The 21,342-nt window shown below is 49.2% G+C and overlaps 1 protein-coding gene across 1 annotated transcript in view; it reads right to left on the minus strand.

The window, feature by feature from the left end:
• The window catches only part of DYSF (dysferlin), a 199,741-nt gene that overhangs the window by 142,518 nt on the left and 35,881 nt on the right, over positions 1 to 21,342 (minus strand). Inside the window, exons 9-14 of the mRNA XM_089922488.1 lie at positions 20,896 to 20,926; positions 20,168 to 20,283; positions 13,120 to 13,246; positions 9,678 to 9,781; positions 1,400 to 1,468; positions 1,229 to 1,272 (exon numbers count right to left, since the gene is read on the minus strand). Coding sequence (XP_089778614.1) covers positions 1,229 to 1,272; positions 1,400 to 1,468; positions 9,678 to 9,781; positions 13,120 to 13,246; positions 20,168 to 20,283; positions 20,896 to 20,926 — 491 coding nt within the window. The remainder of the gene's footprint in view (positions 1 to 1,228; positions 1,273 to 1,399; positions 1,469 to 9,677; positions 9,782 to 13,119; positions 13,247 to 20,167; positions 20,284 to 20,895; positions 20,927 to 21,342) is intronic.

The raw sequence follows: 21,342 nt of genomic DNA on the forward strand, positions 1-21,342 counted from the left end.
GCCCTTGCGCTCGCACGCCCGCGTGCATCCACTCACACTGCCACGCACAGGCACGCACCCAGTGCACGCACGCGCGCACACACAGCGAGGGGAAGGATGGCTCTGTGGGTGTAGAGCACGTTGCCCCCAAAGCACCTCCCACAGAGCATACGGGCGGGCAGGGCCCCAGAGGCCTCTCCCTCCTCGCCCCCCTCGCACTCCCTTCCTCTCCTCTAATTCTCCCAAGCTGTCTTCTCTCGGGCTGGGGACCTGGCGCACACTTTAATGGCTCTGTGGCCTGGGGGTTTTCCCTAGTCTCTCATTATCCTCCTGGCTGGGGGTGCCATGGGCCTGAGACCAAAGGACAACACGCCGGGAACCGCACAGCCAAGACTTTTTGGGGGCAGAGAAAGGACAACTCTCTCTTTTGGGAAAGGCTGATGTAGGGAAGGTCCTGGAGATCGTGCGTGGGGACTCCCAACAGCCCTCGGGCGTGAGAGAAGGCTCAACGCGGAGGGGTCAGCACGGCCCGGTGGTTAAGCGCACGGGCGGAGGGAGCACAGGCTTGTTCAAGCCTGGCCTCGGCTGCTTCCCAACTTCGTACACGGTACTCAGTCTGTTCAAACCTACTCCCTCATCTGCAAGGTCGGGCGGTGCCTGGAGTCGAGGTGAGCGTCAGGTGAGACACGCATGTAAAGCGCTCACTGGGAGGAGGACCTGGAGCACGTAGACACTCAGCAAGGGTTAGATACTCATTTTCTAAGATGACCGTGTGACTCTTGCCCACCCCTGCTGCAAGCCGGCAGTGGCATCCCCAGCTTGGGTAACCGGACCCACTTCCCCAGCCTGGAGACCCGTTTTATCCTACCAACACTTGGAGCATCACAGCCCACCCTCCTGGAAGCTTTGCTCTTTCCAGCTTCCATGCCTCTGCTTATGACCCTCTCTTCATTAGAATGCCTTCATCCTGAACTTCCCAAAACCTCACCTCCTCCAGGAAGCCTTCCTGGCCCCTCCTGGCCTCAGGGATCTCTGGTTCCTGGAGCTGTTCAGCGCCCCCGGCTGCCCTCGAACAGGGCTGTAAGCTTCACAACAGCCCACACCCTCTCCTTCTCTGGCCTCCCCCAGAGGAAACTACCTCACCTGAAACAGACTCTCCCACTTCTTTCAGAATGAACAAAAGGAAACCGAAGGACCAAGTGACCCCTGACAACAGCCACCTCTAAAGATCCCGGGACGCAGAGCTCACCAGTCTATGACACGAATCCTCATTTTCTCACACATGGAGGGAAACTAAGGAGGGAAGAGAGACGGGTTGGGTGGGGTCCTTCTGAAGAAGCAGAAGTCTGGGATGCGGGCGGGAACTGGGTAGGCTGGGAGCCCAGGCCTCCTGGGGTGGGCTCATGGGGGTGAGGCTCACCATGGCAGGCACCGTGATGCTCTGGTTCCACTGAGGGTTGGCCGTCTTCTCCAGGATCTTGCTGCAGAGCTAGAAGACACAGAGCACAGGTAGATGGAGCTTTGAGGGGACTCTGGGCTCCCTCGGAGACCACCACACCAGCCAGCAGCCATTCTCTGCCATGCTGGCCACGTTTTGGGCTGGGCAGAAGGCCCTGGGGGCCATGGAGCCTGGTGCAGTGGGCTCAGACACAGGGAATCTTTCTAGAGACAAAGCTCAATGGTAGATCAGACCCAATGGGGCATGGGGTGGAGGGAGTTAAGAGGAATAGATTGTTTGAATGTCACAACCCTTCTTCCTTATCTCATACCTCTGGCTGGAAATTCTCCTCCCTCACCTCCCATTATGGCCATGACCCTAAATATGGGGCCCTGCGTCCAGACCAGCTTTCCCAGGAGTCCTAGAGTCTGAGGCAATCCCCTTTGCCCATCAGCCCAGATCACCTGCCCTTTTGGAAGACTGTGAACCCAGGAGATTAGAGATGGAGGGAGGAGGAGAGGAAAGGGGAGCTGGAGGGCCAGGGCAGGGGGCCATGCCCCTGCATCTGAGAGAGGAAAATGCAGTGAAGACACAAACCTCATAAGCCACAGTCTGCCTCCAATCAGCCCTGCTCATAAGACTGGGCTTTCCACAAACAAGAAACCTAGCAGAGGTGGAAACCAGATCCAAACCAGCGGCTTGTGTGTTCTTCTCTGTCCTGGGCGTCCCCAGGGAGGCACCAGGTCCCTTAGCCAGCCCAGGGCATCCTGTACCCACCCAGGGCAGCAGGTGAAGACTCTGCTTCAGATCCTGGAAGGTGTGTGTGTCCTACACACGGGAACAGTGAGCAACCTTCCTCAGAGCATTTACTGTGGGCCCTGATTGTGTGAAGCATTTACATGCATTTTCTCATCTAATGAGCACCTGACCAGACTGGGAGCTTTGGGCCCTCCATCAAATGAGGGTGTGGCCTCCCTAGGGGCCAGGACTTTGTCTCCATCCCTGATCCACCCAGTACCAGCCCCTGTGCCCACCATCCCCTCCTCCCTGTGAGAAGAGCCCAGGCAAAGTCTGGGGGCGGGGATGAGTGCCGGGATTTGGCCCTTGTGTGAGCAAAGAGAGGAGTAAGGAAAGAAGAGCTCCGACGATCAGATGGAACAAAAGGCAAAGTGGGACACACAGTTCTCAGGAATGGATACACAAAGGGCTGTAAAGCACACAGAAAGATGCTTAATCTCCCTCATAATAAAAGAAACAAAATGAATGAGATACGATGTCTCATCTATCAGATTCACAAAAATCTCTAAAGCCTGACAGCCCTCTCTTGGCAAGGCGATGGGAAAACTGCACGCTAGGATTTTGCTGGTGGGAAAAGAGAACAGCTCAACCCCTCCAAAGGGCAATTGGCCACTATCGTTCAAAATTACAAATGCAAATGCCCTCTGACCTACCAGTTCTACCTCTAGAAAGTATCCTACAGAAAGACTTGCACGTGTGCAGAATAACACGTGTACGAGGTTACTCACTGCAGCATGGCTCCAACTAGGGAGGACGTGGAACAACCCATGTGTCCACCAACAGAGGACAGATTAGATAAAATGTGATCCATCCACAGAATGGAGCACTGTGTAGCCCTAGAAGAATGAAAGAGCTCTGTGATATGAAACAACTTCCAAGTTATATTATTAAGTGAAAAAAGCAAGGTGCAGAACAGTGAGTGTCATGTGCAACCGTTTGTGTTAAAAGGGTAAAAGGTAAGAATTTATGGTCAGATGTGTGCAGCATATGCATAATTAAGCCACAATGATGCAAAATGATGGACGCATAAATGTATATGGTGGGCATAATAAATGTATTACCTAATTCAAAACTTAGATGAACAAAAGTTTAAAATAGGAAGGAAAGAAGGAAGGGAGGGAGGGAGGGAGGGAGGAAGGAAGGAAGGAAGGAAGGAGGGAAGGGAGGGAAGACTCGTTAATCAGACACAGCTGAGAGACCCTGGCAGCATCACTCAGCTCCCTGGACAAGAAGGCACAGGTTGTCCCCACCCTCCCCCAGCCCTGCCACAGGCAGTCCAAGGTCTCCCCAGCAATCACTTCCTCCGGGCTGCCCTTGGAGGCTCCCCGTGAGAGAGCCACCGAGATGTGGGTTTGGGAGCCTGAACACAGCAGGTTCCCCCCACCCAGGCCAGCACTGCCTCTGGCCCTAGAAATCCCCAGCTGCCTTCCCACACCCTGCTTCACTCCCCACACTCAGCCAAGGCAGCACCAAGCTTCCTCTCCCCGTCTGCCTCCTCCTCTCTGAGCCTTTTTATTTCTTACCCTCTTTCCCTTCCTGATGGAGTGTATTTATTACACCCTTTCTGGAGGGCTCTTTAGCCACCTGTATCAAATACTTAAAAATAAGCATGCCCTCTGACCCAGTTCTAGAAACTTTCCTATGGAAAACCAATCAGAGTGTAGACAAGTCCTGTACACGGATGTTTGTCACAGTTGTTCATAAAAGAGGAAAATTGCAAAAAAAAAAAAAATCCAAAAATCGATTAAAATTTATGTTATATCATCTCATGGAATATTATGCAGCCATCAAAAAATTGATTTCAAAGACTATTTAATAACGTAAGGAAATGTTAGGTGATAAAAGCACTTTACCAAACCACACAGATATAGTGGATTCTCATTACTGGCGGTAGTTACACATTCTAACTACACATCGTAAGTCACCAAGAACATGAGCTGATAAACACTGAAGCATTGCTCCTAAGAGAAATACAGGGTTAGGTTCCTGCAAGCCTCTGTCACAGCAGTTTTTTGTCAACTCACCAATAACCTTGTTTTATGTGTGTTTCTGTTTCAAAACACCGTTTTTTTATTATATATTGTGGATTCATTAACATTGAACTCACAGCCAACAGCACTCTCACTTATGCCTGAATGAAGCTTACCTAATATATAGTTTCTCCATAAGGCACGTCACAGCCTTCTCACACAGGGAAATACTAGACAGCATTTCAGCACAACACTCGGGAGCCATTGTAAACACTGAAATCACCAGCAAAAAGCACAAAAAATGCAAAAAGCATGACACTAAATAGACCAGGAAAAGGACACATTTACACCATGAGAACTGAAACAAGGAGGGAATCACATTGTTTCAGCTCAGCTGGCAACATGCACCTCAGCTGACTCAAATTGTTCACAGCTTTGCAAATGATCACCAAAGCACCATAAGGATTAATTTTGGGTCACAAATAAATTTTAGCGAGTAGGCAAATTTGCAAATACAGAATCTGTGAATAATGAAGATCAACCGTATTCTGAATCCAATTTTTTTTTCCAGTGGGGCAGGGCAGGGCCAGGGTTGGCGGGGGGGATGTGCAACAGAGAGAAGGAGTGAGAGCTACAGGGAGGAAAACATACTAGCAGGAGATATAAACAAATGTTAATGGTGGGCCTCTCCAAGGTGGTGTGCAGAAATGTGCTTAATTTTTTTCATTTTCCTTGCTTTTCTCTGATTTTTTCATCTTTTTATGATTAATAGGTTTTATTCTTGGAAAATAAAAAAGTTGCTTTAGTCTCCCACTCTGCCCTCCAAGTACCTCCCCTGTCCTTGCCCCATACCATGAAGAAGTGTGATATGTGTGTGTGTGAGTGCACACACACACACAACCTTCTATCTCAGTAGCTTGGCCAAATCAGGTATGGTTCACATCTTAGATAACAGTGCCACCAAGTGTCCATTAGAGGAAATGCAAAGAGGGCCAGGCTTGGGTGAGTAGGCACACAGAGGACAAATCCGCAGGGCTTTTCATTTCAGAAAAGGATGAATGAGAAAAAGTGACACACCAGAGACAGAGAGAGGACAGGCAGGATGACACAGGTGATAAAGGTAGCAGAGAGAGTTGGGGGAAGCCATGACGAGGTGGCTGGGGCAGAGAGCAGGGGACACAGAGACCCGGGGACCACCAGAAGTGGGAGGGTCTCAACTGCCTCTTTCATAAGCCCCTTCCTTCTAGAGGGAAAATGGAGGGTGCAGCTTCATTCAGGAGCCCCGCCACCAGTCAGCTTTATATATTCCCTTGCCTGGGCCAGGTCCCCTACCTCTATCACCCTCCCCAGACATCTGCACCTTCCTAGAAAAATCCCCAGGGCCAGTTAAGGGCATCTCAGAACAGGAGAAGACCTAGAGAGATCAAGGTGCTGGCAGGGACCCAGTAGCAGCTAGGAGCCCCAGAGCTCTGAGACTCAGCTCCAAGGAAAGCCACTGAATTGGAAGGCAGGTCTGTCTTGGTTCTAGCCATCATCACAGCACCCTACCATGTTGGGAATGTGGAATAAAAACAATCTTGAGACATGACTTTCCCATCTGTCAAGCTGGGAAAACTGATCCCGGTCCTTGGAGTAAGTGTCCAGCAGGACTGTCCAGCCAACCTTCCTGCTTCCTTCCTGCCTTCATTCATCCCATCACGGTCCCTCCTAAGGGCATCAGACTCTGAGCCCAAGCCCAAACAAAAACTGCACTTCGGTAAGACCCACCACAGACATTTCCCCTGAGACCCTGTCTTAGCCTGGGATGGAGGAACAGCTCAAAGGCGCTCCCACTGGCCAACAGCAGGACGGTTCACACAACCAGCACCATAACTGATCTTAACACACTGAATTAGTAAAAAGTATTGGGGGCATATTAACACTCAAAAGGGAAGAGGGGAGGGGAAGCTCTTTTTTACAAAAAACACCAGCTGATAAAGAGAGAAGGAATGATAATGAGGGAATCGCCGCTTTGCACCCCAGGTGAATGACTTGTTCAGGCAAGGAGGTCAATGGCTTCGTGGACCATTAGGTAAGAGGTTGCTGGGAAACAGGACATCAGCACACATCAAGATATCGCCCACAGATAACCTGCAAAGTACAAAGGCGAGCGTGTGCTTTGACAAGGGAGAGATCTGGAGACACCACCTAAACCAAGTAATCAATCATTACCAATGGTGGGACAAGGTGACATTTTGCTTCCTGTTGTGATGCAATACGACGTACGAAACATCACCCATGATGCGTTCTTGCCTAAACAGTTCATTTGAATGCAATCTGGTCTTGAGACCTAACTTCCAGTTTATAGGAAATACAGGGGCCAGAAGAATAAGTTAAACAACAACAGAAGGAAAAAATGGGACAAATCCAGGACATGGACAAATGGCTTGGGCTTTTCAAAAATGCAATGTTGTGGGGTGAGAAAAATGGGAATGATGGAGGTGGGTAAAAGACTGTTACAGAAGAGACTAACGCAGAGCATAAATTCCAGTTGGACCTTAGATCAAAACAAAATTAAACAGCTCTAAAAGACATTTGGGGGATAATCAGAGAATATTTATATGAGCCAGTATCTGACAAGAGTAGGAGATAATTGTTAATTTCCTAGGTGTGATAATGTCATTGTGGTTACAAAGAATTTTCTTTTTCTCAGGAGGTACATGCTGAAGCCTTTAAGGGCAAAGTGTGCAACTAGGTTTCAAATGATTGGGGGAGGGTGGGGGAGTATCCATAGAGAGAGAGAGAAAGTAAATGCAGTAAAATGTTCATAATTGTTTCATCTAAGTGGAGGCCATACCAGGGGGTAAGTGTTCACTGAACCATTCTTTCAACTTTTATGTTTTTAAATATTAAAAAAATAAAGTGTTTCAACAGTGTCTAATATTGATTCACAGTAAAAAATAAAAATTTTAGGGCTTCCCTGGTGGCGCAGTGGTTGAGAATCCGCCTGCCGATGCAGGAGACACGGGTTCGTGCCCCGGTCCGGGAAGATCCCACATGCCGCGGAGCGGCTGGGCCCGTGAGCCATGACCGCTGAGCCTGCGCGTCCGGAGCAAGAAAAAAATTTTAAAAACTAGAAAGATAGGCCCCAAACATAAACTTTGTATGATGCCTTATGGATAATGTTACTTTTTTCTGCATTTTTTCAAAATTCCTTAATAAATATGTGCATCGATAATAAAAGAAGAAAGAAAAGATAAAACGGTGGCGGGGGGGAGGGGGAAGAGTGTGGACTTCAGGTAGCAGGCAGAGGAAACAAGCTATCCAAGGCCTTCATCCTGTTTGTGAAATCACACCTGGGCCTCAGCAATCCGGCCCCTGACCTCAGGGGTCCTCTTTGTTGGTGGGATGGGCAGGCAGACCCTACATCTTTCCAAAATGAATCTAAGAAGAGATTAAGTGAAAAAGAACACTGCAAAGTGCTGTGTAAATGGGAGCCCACACCACCTCCATCATCAATCACCCTAGGCTTTTAGCGTTTGTTGTTAAGCTTGTAAACGCCTCCCCAGTTGTCCTATAACACCTGCGTGTCTCCCCCTTCCGGCCTCTGCCTCGGGAGCAAAGCAGAGCCGGCTGCACCCGCCCTCCACTCGGCTCTGTTCAAAGCCCTTCTCCTCCGCCCGTTTCCAATTTTCCTGTTAACACCCAAGTCATCCAACTCAACTCGCCGGAGTCTGGCGCTGCGGCCGGCCGGTGGACCTCTGGCCCAGGCCGGCGGGGCCCCGGAGGGCGCTACCCCACCCTGCCAGCTCCCTGAGGTTGGCACGAAGCTCAGAGGCGCCTCGTTAGGGTTCCGGGAGCCGGGGTGGAGGCTGCGCCTTCCAGATACGTCATTCTCCCCTATTTCCAGTATTTCCACCAGTCTCTGCTCTGAGGTTACAGAGTAAAAGAAATTGGGCTGTATCCCCGAAAGTCAGAGGAACATATGCTAACAAACACCGGAATGCAGCGGAAAACGGGCTAAAAAAGGGCCGTGCGATCGGCCGCGCGGAGCCCCGAAGGCCGAACTAGCACATCAGGCCTGTGTGGGTGACGGAAGCTAAACCTTGAACGATGCAACAGACTTGCGGGGGGGGGGGAAGGGCCAGGAAGGACCCCGGAGCGCACAGGCCCGGGCAAAAGCTAGAGGTGTGACCGCAGGGCAGACGAGAGGACGCACGGGCGACGTGCGGGCTGTGCGGTTTGTACCCGCACGCCCCACTTCGCACCCCGCCGCCCCCCGCCCCCCCAGCGAGACAGTGGGGCTGAAACCCGCTCAGTTCGGCGCTGCTCCAAGCGGGCTGCAGAGCTGCGTCCGCCCAGGAGGGGGCGAGATGTTCCACATTCTCGCAAAGACTGTACAAGCTAATATTGGCCATGGAGATGAGGCGAGAAAGTTCGGCTGGGTGAGACCTGGTCAACCAGGTTATGCGGTTTGAACTTCCTTTTACAGACAGGACTGTGTTTTACACTAAATATGCTGGTGGATTTCTATGGGGAGAACCCGGTCAAGAGAATGGACCCAAGGCTGTTGTGTTGCCCTGGGGAGAGATGACAGTGACTAGGGTCATAGAGACAGGAAAGGACCTCGGGATTTTTGAAGGCAAGAGCTAGGGGTGGCATGTTTTTGATGTAGGGAGGTCAAAAACAAGAGGGCCGAATCAGGGCAGGCCCACATTTTCTGCCTTTGATGGTGGCACTGATTGGGATGGTGGCTTCTGGAAGTGGGGCGGTTTGGGGCAGCAGATGACTCCTTTAAAGGGCTGGAGGGGCAGAATATAGAGACTTGAAGAGGCATGGGGAGGTCTGTGTCTGAGGAGAGGGGTCAGAGTTAAATACAGCTGTGTATTCCTCTGTGGAGAGGTGATGGCTGAACCCTGGGAGTGGCTGAGGCTTCGAAGGAGAGCCTGGAAAGTGGGCAAAGCCATCCCTAAGGTGGGATAGAGGGAGGGGCCCAGGCAGAAATCAAGAGGGACTGGAGCAACAGCCCGGCCTCTAGGCAGGAAGGAAGAGAGGTACATGATCCCTAGGGCCCCCACCAGTGTGGCCGAAAGGAGTCTGCCCAACTCCTGCCGCAACTTTTTTAAAATAATCATTATGTTTTCACTGCATTGTTTTTAAGTTTCCCTATCATTGTGCCTTCACATCTGGTTTCCTGACTATTACTTAATTTTCCCCCAAATATTCCTCTATCTATCCACTGTCCATGTGTCCTCTCCGTGTCCATCCACACCTATGTGTCTGTCTCAAACACCTGAGCAGACCTGTCCTCGTGTGTGTGCATGGCAGCCCCAGAGAGCTGGGCCTGCGTGTCTCACCCCATGTCCCACAATCAGCCCCCCATCCCCGGTGTGCACATGCCTCTGATGGGGGGCACTGTGTGTGCCTCACTCTGTCCTGCACATCCAGTGCCCATCCACAGGAACACCCAGTCGTCACCCTCCCACAAATCCTCTTGTTTACTTGCCCCTTACCATTTTCCCCGCGAAGCTGACTTCCACGAAGGGATCCACCAAGTTCTTCTTGTTACTCTCAAAGCCAAAGATCTGCTTCACGTTGTCCATTACGGCATCATCCACTGAGGAGAAAGACATGCTGATCACTGCCCACCCGCTCTCCCATCTTCAAAACCCCCACTTCCCACCTGTCTCCCCACAGTCCTGGGACTCCCTGAGAGAGACGCCATGGACCCCTCAGCCCAGGGCTCCTGGGAGAAAGGACCATCTCAGAATAGCAGCTCCTGAGGGCACTGCGCTGCTTCCCTGCCCAGCTCCAAACAGCTGGTTCACTGTCCCCGGCCCCATTCTCAGAGGCTTTCAGAACAGGTCCGATTGATTGACTGATTAGAAATCTACATCGCTAAGAGCAGTAAATAATCCAGAAAAAGACTGGAAGTTGGGGACTTCCCTGGTGGCACAGTGGTTAAGAATTCACCTGCCAATGCAGGGGACACGGGTTCGATCCGTGGTCCAGGAAGATCACACATGCCACGGAGCAGCTAAGCCCATGCACCACAGCTACTGAGCCTGTGCTCTAGAGCCCATGAGCCACAACTACTGAGCCTGTGTGCCACAGCTACTGAAGCCCGTGCACCCAGAGCCCATGCTCCACAACAAGAGAAGCCACAGCAATAAGCCCGCACACCACAACGAGGAGTAGCCCCCACTCGCCGCAACTAGAGAAAAGCCCACGTGGAGCAACGAAGACCCAATGCAGCCATAAATAAATAAAATAAATAAATAAACTTTTTTTAAAAACTAAAATGAGGTATCACCTCACACCAGTCAGAATGGCCATCATCCAAAAAATCTACAAACAATAAACGCTGGAGAAGGTGTGGAGAAAAGGGAACCCTCTTGCACTGTTGGTGGGAATGTAAATTGATACAGCCACTATGGAAAACAGTATGGAGGTTCCTTAAAAAACTAAAAATAGAACTACCACGCTATAGTGGGAATAGCAATCCCACTACTGGGCATATACCCTGAGAAAACCATAATTCAAAAAGAGTCATGTACCACAATGTTCACTGAAGCTCTACTTACAATAGCCAGGACATGGAAGCAATGTTAAGTGTCGTCCATCAACAGATGAATGGATAAAGAAGATGTGGCATATATATACAATGGAATATTACGCAGCCATAGAAAGAAACGAAATTGAGTTATTTTTAGTGAGGTGGATGGACCTAGAGACTTTCATACAGAGTGAAGTCAGAAAGAGAAACAAATGCTGTATGCTAACACATATATATGGAATCTAAAAAAAAAAAAACATGGTTCTGACGAACCTAGGGGCAGGACAGGACTGAAGACACAGAGAATGGACTTGAGGACACAGGGAGGGGGAAGGGTAGGCTGGGATGAAGTGAGAGAGTAGCGTGGACATATATACACTACCAAACGTAAGGTAGATAGCTAGTGGGAAGCAGCCACATAGCACAGGGAGATCAGCTCGGTGCTTTGTGTCCACCTAGAGGGGTGGGATAGGGAGGGTGGGAGGGAGACGCAAGAGGAAGGAGATATGGGGACATATGTATATGTATAGCTGATTCACTTTGTTATACAGCAGAAACTAACACGCCATTGTAAAGCAATTATACTCCAATAAAGATGTTAAAAAAAAAAGAAAAAGAGTAGCCCCCGCTCATCACAACTAGAGAAAGCCTGCTCGCAGCAACGAAGACCCAATGCAGCCAAAAATAAATTAATTAAAAAAAAAAAAAGACTGGAAGTTGTTATAATAATATCCCATTACTGGTGCCTGTTTGACATTTTCCTTTATATACATTAGCACAGTGATTTTCCTGAGGGTAACCAATAAGTCAATTCTGTTTAAATATATATATATATATTTAATCTATGCTGCTTCAAACCAATATTTTACTGAATTAGCCATATTTTTTACATATGTATTTACAGATGATAGATGTGTGTATGTATGTATGTATATATATGTTATGTATAAATGTACATATGTATATAAATGAGAAAATGAGAGGAGGGGACGGTTAACAATTGTATACTAGCCAGTGTCTACACAAATACAACAGATAACAATTAGCAAGTATTTATGTTCTATTTACCCATCTATTTTTCTTTTATTTATATTTAAACAACATTTCAGAGAATTCAACATAATCCCCTTTACCCTGAGCAAAGCTAACGTTTCTATTTCCCCAGCCCCCTTTGGAAGCTCACCAGCCTCACTTCTGCATAGTTTCAACCAACAGACGCAGAATGTTCTAAGCCTGCATTTTAATGCCCATTACTTATTTAAAGACTTTCCCCATGATTTTGGTTCAATTAAGCTTGTGCAGAAGGAACCCATTTATTGGTGTCATTAGTCAAAGCAGAAAGCCTCAAGCAATTAGCTTCATGGAAAACTCGTAAACAGGGACCCAAGTAGTCCCCCACTACTTGTTCTTGTGAACTCTGCTATGGACAGCGCCTGGCTTAATTCTGCTAATGCATGCTCCAAAATAGTGGCTTATAGCCCGCAGCAAGAGAACTACCAGGGAGCATTTTTAAACTACCAGTGTGTAAGCCCCACCCCAAACCAAGTCAATCTGAAACACTGGAGGAAGGGCCCAGGCATCTGCACTTCCTTAAAGCTTCCAGGATGATTTAACTGCAGCCTGGGTTGACACCCACAGCCTTAGAATATTCAGCATAATTCCCCCACATTTATTGAGCACACAGGGTAGGGCTAGTACAGGGTTAGTCACTGTGAGAAATCAGGCAGTGGCCACAGTGGCCTTCTTGGGATGATGAGGACATAGCCACAGCTAGGGTGACCCACGGTCCCAGTTTACCAGGGATGTGGGACTTTTGGTGCTAAAACCAGGACAGTCCCAGGCAAACTAGACTGAGCCCTTCTAACATTTCAGCAACTGCTTCCCCAGCCCAGGGTCTGCCAATTTTCAGGCTGGGGCTTCCTAGAGGAGAGAAAGAAAATCAGTGGGATGCAGCCGTGAGCACAGAACAGGGAGTTGAAATGGTGCTGACTCCCCAGTGAGAGCCAAGAAGATGGGTGCATGGAGTGGCCAAAGAGCCAGACCAGGCCTAGCGGATGCTGAAACGGAGCCCAGGGGCAGCTAGTACTCTCAAGATTTCTTGCATCTCTGTGACTCCACCAGCATCAGTATTACTTCTCGTTAATTCTGACTGTTTTTCTGTTAAGAACAGTAAAAAGCCTTGGGAAATCTAGAGAGTGTGTGAGGCTTCGCCAGACGGCAGAGCAGAGGGAGAACTGGGCTGACACGGATCTAGTAGACCCTCGGGGTGAGGAAGCCAGGCCAAGGGGAGGCAGAGAGGGAGCAGGGGACCAGCCCCTCCATCTCCTTCCCCCAGGGAGCTGAGGCAGCCCAGCCCAGCGTCCCCCCTCACAGTCACCCGACGAGGGCACCAGACTCACTCTGCGGTAAATCCTCGGCCCTGAAGACCTTCAGGCAGAAGTGCGCTCCGCGGAGGGCCACGCCGGTCGGCCTGAGCAGGTTGCCTTCAATGTCCTCCTTGTCTTCAGAGGGGTCTTTTCTCTCCAGCTACAACACAACCAAATATGATTCCTTAATGTGCCTTCGAGCACAGTGTTTTCCCTTCCTTTCCTGAGAGCTCAACCAACACACTTAAATGGTGCATCTCGGGACTTCCCTGGTGGCGCAGCGGATAAGACCCTGCTGCGCTCCCAATGCAGGGGGCCTGGGTTCGATCCCTGGTCAGAGAACTAGATCCCACATGCATGCTGCAACTAAGAGTTCACATGCCGCAACTAAGGAGCCGGCGAGCCGCAACTAAGGAGACCAACTGTCGCAACTAGGGAGCCCACGTGCCGCAACTAAGGAGCCCGCCTGCCACAACTAAGACCTGGTTGCAACTAAATAAATAAAAAAATTTTTTAAAAAAAAGCATTCCTCAATCCAGAATTGCACCATTCAGGTCGTGTTTATAAATAAATAAATGGTGCATCTTGAAGAAAGGCAGATCTCGCCCTGCCACTTCCTAGCCTGTGATCTCTGACAGGTTCCTTACCCTGAGACTCTGCTTCCTCATGTGGGCAGTGGAGACAATGACACTGACCTCCCGGGCTGTGGGAGGATCAACTTCAATAACGTGTAAATGCACGTGGCACACCGGCAGGCACTCAAGAACTGCAGCCTCCTTCCCATTCCACCCCTCAAAAAATAGCACAGAGGTGACAGAGGTCTAGGCCAGCCACTGTCTTCAATAACGTCTGTTCATTCACCCAACAAGTATCTATTGAGTGACTACTAAGTGTCAGCATCACGCTGAGGGGCGAGGGCTGCCGCAGTGAACAAGGTGGACAGAGGTCCCGCCCCCGTGGTGCTCACCTTTCACAGGGAAAGCAGACCTTTAAGCAAATGAATGTCATACCATGTGCTGAGCATTACGATTAGAAGAGTAATAATAAAAATAATATTTACTGACTGTATACACTCTCTCATTTAATCCTGACCACAACCCCCATGAGCAGTGGGTCTCAAATGGGGCTATACATTAGAAACTGGAGAATCAGTGACTTCTAGACCACTGCTATACCTTCCAACTAAAATGCAGATTCTGGTTCCACAGGTCTGGGGTGGAGCCCAAGACTCTGTATTTTAACAAATGCCCAGATGACGCCAATGCTGTGGGGTGCAAGGCCCCGGGATACCCCACTTTACAGATAAGCTAGATGAGGGTTAACGTAGGCTGGATGCAGAACCAGTGGGTTTAGAAAGAACAGAGCAAGGGGGCTGGTAACTATATTGAGGGGAGGGCGGGAATAGTGTTGGTGATGTGCCAGCTTGGAGACCTGGATGATGGGATCCAGGCAGGGGCAGAAACTCATGCAGAGCGAGGGCTAACTTGGCAGTTTGAGGAACAAAAGATCCACGTGCTGCACTTGGGCAAGGGGGTGGCAGAAGGATAGGAGAGAGGTGGCATCAGGCCATGGCCAGCAGCTCACTCCTTGGAAAGCTGCCTGGACCATCCTCACTCCGTCCACAGGTAGAAACCTGCTTCAGAATCTTTGCAGCAAAATTCTCCATCCCAGAATGCCTCATGTCACACAAGTGCTTGTGAAGGAATTAGCTCTGCACTGCTTTTCCTCAGCTCACATCTGAAGAAAATGATCACCTCCTCTGCTTTCAGTCATCATCCTTAACACTGCTCATTCCCTTAGACAACAAGCACTGATTGAGCACCTACTGTGCACAAGACCTGTACTAGGCAAGAGGGGAGATAAAACAGTTCATATCTATTATACTGTCGCTGACCTCAAGAAACTGAGTCTCAGTGACAAAGATGGACACATTAACTGAACTAACAAAACATGGGGCGGTGACTGAAAGGAAAGACCAATCAGTTTCCCTGGAAGACAAGGCAGGCTTCATGGAGGAAGCAGCATCTGAATTGGGTCTTGAAGAACAAAGTGGTTTTTGGTAGGCAGAGAAGGCATCCCATCAGGTGAAAAGGCGAGGAGAAGGATGGAAGTACATTCTGGAAAGGGTCACATTGTCTGGTGTGGCCACGGTACGGAGTCCATAGAAGTACGGACTGACAGATGTGGGACTGAAGGATGAGGAAAGACGCTCTGGCCTGGGGAACTAAGTGGACGATGAGTGCCATTTCCCAAGATGTCACTAACACAGGATGGGAATCAGGTATGAGGAGTGGGCAGCGAATGATACTGGGTTTCTATATGTGAAGATAAAGGGGCCTAAGGGACATGTTCATGTGCTTTGGTACAGGCAACTGAAACTGAGCTTCTGGAGCTCTGAAGATGCAGGCTGGAGATGAGCGATTTAGGAGCCTCAGGTAGACGGAGACAGGCTCCTCCATAGACAGATAGACGCACTGCAAAATCGGACTGAGGCCAGATGTTCATGGGCCTTGAATGTCACGTCAAAGGCACAGCAAAGATGCAGGCAGCAGAATTTTATCAAGCCACTGAATTTGAAGGATCCATTCCAAAAAAAAAAAAGAAAGGAAAAGAATGAGGGGAGTCACGGATGCCGAGGGAGAAGAGAGTTTCAAATAAGACGTGGGCTCCAGAATCAAAGGCTGTGGAGCAACAGAGCAGATTAATGAGAGAAGAGCTCCTGGGACTTTGCGATGGATGACCCTTAGGCCAGTGGTTCAGGGAAGGAGGCAGTGGGAAGCACACTGAAGGGGTGAAGGAGCAGCTGGCAAAGGACTGGAGAAGAGGGACACAGGGTACTCTCAAGAACTTGGTGACCTTGGTGATGGCTGAAAGGAAGATGAAAGCAGCTTGGAGGGGAGGGGTGGGGAGAAATGGTGAAGGCAAGGGTGGTTTGAGATTGGGAAATCTGGAGTCTGGCACAGACCAGAGTGCAGGAGCCAGAGAAGAGACAGGAAGAACAAGACGGGGGTGGTATGGAGGACATGAGCACATGCAAAGGAGACGGGGAGTGGGGAAGGGAGGGAAGATGAAGGAAGATGGGGGGTGCGCTGATGACCCAGGGAGCTTCAAGCACTCACATCACTCCCACTGTGCAGCTCTGTCTCTCTAAGCGGGACCGAGGCTGGAGCTTAAGACCAGGAGGTTGTTTTGTTTTGTTTTTATTAAGTTTTTTTGGCTGTGCCACGTGGCTTGGAGGATCTTAGTTTCCCTGACCAGGGATCGAACCCGTGCCCTCGGCAGTAAAAGCGCAGAGTCCCAACCACTGGACCGCCAGGGAATTCCTGACCAGAAATTTTGGAAACAGCCACTGTGGAGGATGGGATAAGGAGTAAACCTCACCCAAGTAAAGGAAGACACTGACAGCAACTCCAGGTGACTTTTGCCCCCAAAGCTGACCAAGGAGTGGTGCGGACGGCATGTCGTGGGGAGGGTGGGGGACACGAGGTGTGGCCGCAGAGCCCAGAAGCTAGTGACTACAGAGTGAATGTGAGGATCGGGGATGGGGGCCAGGCTTCAGGAGGGAGTTGATGGGCCGGGAAACTGAGAGGGGTCAGGGCTGTAACCTCAGTGAGGAAGAACTGCCAGTCACTGAGGGTGAGGGAGGGAAAGAGGCAGGAAGAAACTGGTGGGGAGAGCAATTTCCAAGCTCAGGGTCTGAAAGGAAGTAAGATCAGACGTTGGTGGCTCATCGGCAAGGACACGTCAGACCTCAGAACGATGGCAAAGACGGGAGTCTGCCAGCAAGGACCCTCCTGCACCAGCTCTGCCTGTGCCAGGGGTAGGTAACGGCCCAGAAGACCAGGGGAAATAACCAGTGAGGCAGGCTTCAGAGAAGAAGGCAATCTACAAGCGATAAATGCCAGAGAGGGTGTGGAGAAAAGGGAACCCTCCTCTACTGCTGGTGGGAATGTACATTGGTGCAGCCACTATGGAGAACAGTATGGAGGTTTCTTAAAAAACTACAAACAGAGCTACCATATGATCCAGCAGTCCCACTCCTGGGCATATATCCAGAGAAACCCATAATTCGAAAGGATACATGCACCCCATTGTTCATGGCAGCACTATTTACAATAGCCAGGACCTAAGTGTCCATCAACAGAGGAATGGATAAAGAAGATGTGGTACATATATACAATGGAATATTACTCAGCCATAAAAAAGAACGAAATAATGCCATCTGCAGCAACATGGATGGACTTAGAGATTGTTATACTGAGTGAAGTAAGTCAGACAGAGAAGGACAAATATATGATATCGCTTATATGTGAAATCTTAAAAAATGGTACAAATGAACCTATTTACAAAACAGAAATAGAGTCACAGTTGTAGAAAACAAACTTAGGTTACCAAGGGGGGGGTGTATAAATTGGGAGATTGGGTTTGACATATACACACTGCTACATATAACATAGATAACTAATAAGAACCCACTGTATAGCACAGGGAACTCTACTCAGTACTCTGTAATGACCTATGTGGGAACAGAATCTAAAAAAGAGTGGATATATGTATATGTATAAGTGATTCACTTTGCTGCACAGCAGGAACTAACACAACATTGTAAATCAACTATACTCCAATAAAATTAATTTTAAAAAGAAGAAGAAGGCAATGCTGAAGTTGAGAAGCTACTGTGGGAAACCAAAAGATGGCCACTCCTCCCATCCTGAAAGCCACAAAGAGCTGAAGCAGAGGACAGGGGCTTCCCTCTGAGTTGGTCTCAAGAAAAGTGGTTTCATCTGGGAAAAACAAGGGTCTGATCAATGGGAAGAAGAGGAAAGAGTGTCTTAGGAAAGGGTAATAGATTCAGAGGGTCCACGTAGAAGGAAAAGGAGCAGGGAAGCACAATGTCTGCCTGGGCTACAGAGGGACACAGGATGAGAGATCAGGGGAGGTGCCCTTGGGTGGGGCTGGTCCACCTGAGCTCCATTGGCCTCTGCACAGCACCCGGGGTTCCCCTTCCCCTAACCCTTTGCACAGCGGCTTCTTGAGCTCTCGTCAGCAGCCAGAGCTCTCGTCCTTAAGAGCCTCATGGAACTTGCCCTCCGCCTCCATGATCACACGTGGCTTTCCCTGGGGATTCCACCTCCCCAGCCCTCCTGGAGACCCGCCTTCCCCACTCCTGCCTCTCCCACTCCTCCTGGCTCACCCTGCCTTGATGATCTCAGTATCTCACTCAACATTTGCGTGTTTGATTTCCGATTCTCCCATGAGATAAATCAATATCCACGTGGACAAGTCATTCACCAACACAGTCCCTTGTCCTCCACCAGCAGCATCTTTTTTTTTTTTTTTTTTTTTCTTTGCGGTACACGGGCCTCTCACTGTCGTGGTCTCTACCGTTGCGGAGCACAGGCTCCGGACGCGCAGGCTCAGCAGCCATGGCTCACGGGCCCAGCCGCTCCGTGGCATGTGGGATCTTCCCGGACCGGGGCTCAAACCCGTGTCCCCTGCATCGGCAGGCGGACCCTCAACCACTGCGCCACCAAGGAAGCCCCAACCAGCAGCATCTTAATCCCCCTCCCCTGCAGCTGCTAGAGGGATGGCCATATCTCAAACCTCCAGCCACTGAGAACCAATCCTCTAGGAAGACCTTGACCTTGAGACCCTTCTCTAAAGACAGACTTCAACCTATCCACCTCCTCCAACCCCCCTCACACCAAGTGAGGCACCCAACACAGAGCTTGGCACACAGCAGGCACTCAATAAATGTGTGTTCCCTAGCCCTTCCCTCTTCTTTTTCCTCCTCATGAGCTCTATCCCCAGTCCTCTTGCATCCGCCCTGCCAGGCCCATCAGCTACCTCAGTCCTGTGCCTCCACCACACCTGCCTTGTCCACACCTGACAGCACCTCCATCTTACCCCTCTCCTGCTTCCAGGCCACTGAGTATTATGAGGTCACTCTCCCATAAAGCCTCCAGCCCAGAGTGTCTGCCCTTGTGTCTGCTCAGAAATCCTTCTGTCTTGTGGTGTGTGTGCATGCATACACACACACACACACACACACACACACACACACAACGGAATATTACTCAACCATCAAAAAAGAATGAAATAATGCCATTTGCAGCAACATGGATGGACCCAGAGATTATCACACTAAGTGAAGTAAGTCAGACCAAAGGAGATGAATGTCATGTGATACGGCTTATATGTGGAATATAAAAGAAAATGATACAAATGAACTCATTTACAAAACAGAAATAGACTCACAGACACAGAAAACAAACTTACAGTTACAAATATAAATGAATACATAAATTAAAAAAATTTTTTTAATTTTTTTAAATAAAAAAAGAGGGCTTCCCTGGTGGCGCAGTGGTTGAGAGTCCGCCTGCTGATGCAGGGGACACGGGTTCGTGCCCCGGTCCGGGAAGATCCCACATGCCGCGGAGCGGCTGGGCCCGTGAGCCATGGCCGCTGAGCCTGCGCGTCCGGAGCCTGTTGCTCCGCAACGGGAGAGGCCACAACAGTGAGAGGCCCGCGTACCGCAAAAAAACAAAAACAAAAAAACAAAAAATAAATAAAATAAAATAAAATAAGAAATCCTTCTGTCTGTATCTAATTAACCCCTTGTTCCTCAACAACTGTTCCAAACCTTCTCTCCTCTCCCCAGACATACAGAGATGCTGATACTTCCCCAACTCTGAAAGCCTTTCTCATTCTTACCACCTCCAACTTATAACTTTACTTACTGACCATAAAGATGACAATGATATATTCTTAGGTGATAAAATTCAGACTACAATACATTACAGAGTGAGTGATCTCACTTTTGCACCCAAAAAAAAGAGAAAAATATACATGTATACCCTTCTGGGAGAATATGCGAGAAGGTATTAATGACGGTTCTCTCTGATGGGTAGAATTATGAGTGATTCAATTTTTATTTATGCTTTTCCACATGTTCTACATTTCTCATAATTGCCATGTATTCTTTTAAATCAGAAAAACTAAAGTTGTTTTTTTGTTTCTTCATTTGGTGCCTCCAAGGCCAGGCGGAGGTGCTGCGAGGGGGACGAGGAAATGTACTCACGGGGGCTTCGTCTCCAGGCCCCAGCACACAAAGGCTCACTTTCAGGTAGCCTCTGGCTCCAGCAGAGAAATCATCCAGGTCCGAAAGCAGCAGCCATTTCCTGAGATAAGCATGTCCTAAGAGAGACAACACCCTTGGCGATCCCAGAATTGGAAAGACACAAGTCTGCAACCACCTTTGGGAGCCCCGGGTGTACTCCATTGGATGAGATGAAGGACTCATCTACCCAGACATGGGGGAAGGACTCAAATTCTAGAATAAAATGTACCTTGAGTGTTCATTTGGGTCCAAGTCAGAAATGTTAACAGAAACCCCTATCAGAGGCTGCCAAAGCCAGACCCCCAGCCACTTTCCTCCCCTTCAGGAAGTGACCAGACCACAGCAGAGACCAGGGTGTAGAGAAATCCTAGACTTGGCATCCAAATGACCCGTCCTGTCTGGAGGCACCCCAGTCCCCAGCAACCCTTGCTTGGGCCTTCCAGGTTTAGCCCTCCAGCTGGGCCAGCTGAGACCCACGTGAGGGTTCAATCTTCCTGGGGGCCTGTTTTACCCAGAAGATAAAAGCCTGTCGTCTCTTCATTCCTGCAGCCTCACCTCCAAGATCAAACCCCACCTCTAGATTCTAAAATCTCCTAGAAGGAAAGATGAGTATCCCAAATGGATGCCCCCATGCAGCCTCCAGAGCCCAAATGCAAGGACCTGCCCAAGGGGAGGAGAGGGTGACTCACGGGGCTCTCGGTAGATGCTGCCCACGTCCATCTGAAATCAAACAGAAGGAGGCACACGTCACACTCTTGTCCCCAGAGTGTTAAATAAAGTATGATGCATGATACCAACCCATTAAAAATCATGTTCTGAAGAACATTTGGAGACATGGGGAAATGTTCATCTTCTGATATCACATGGAAAGAAAGTGGAATACATTTTGATCGAAGTTTGGTAAAGTATATCTACGCATAGAAAAGACAGAGCAAAGGAAACACACCGAACGGTAACTGTACTACCTCTGGGTGGTAGATTTGGGTGATTTTTATTTTATTTTTATTCTTTCCTATATTTTATAATTTTCCATTTAAAAAATCACAGATGTTGATGGCAGGAGAGGTTATGCATGTGTTAGGGGAGGGGTTATGTGGGAACTGTACTTTCCACTCAGTCTTGCTATGAACCTAAAA

This window comes from Delphinapterus leucas, chromosome 13 (assembly GCF_059928025.1).
Source record: "Delphinapterus leucas isolate spDelLeu-1000000601 "Yukka" chromosome 13, BTC_Dleu_Yukka2, whole genome shotgun sequence".
Lineage (NCBI taxonomy): Eukaryota > Metazoa > Chordata > Mammalia > Artiodactyla > Monodontidae > Delphinapterus > Delphinapterus leucas.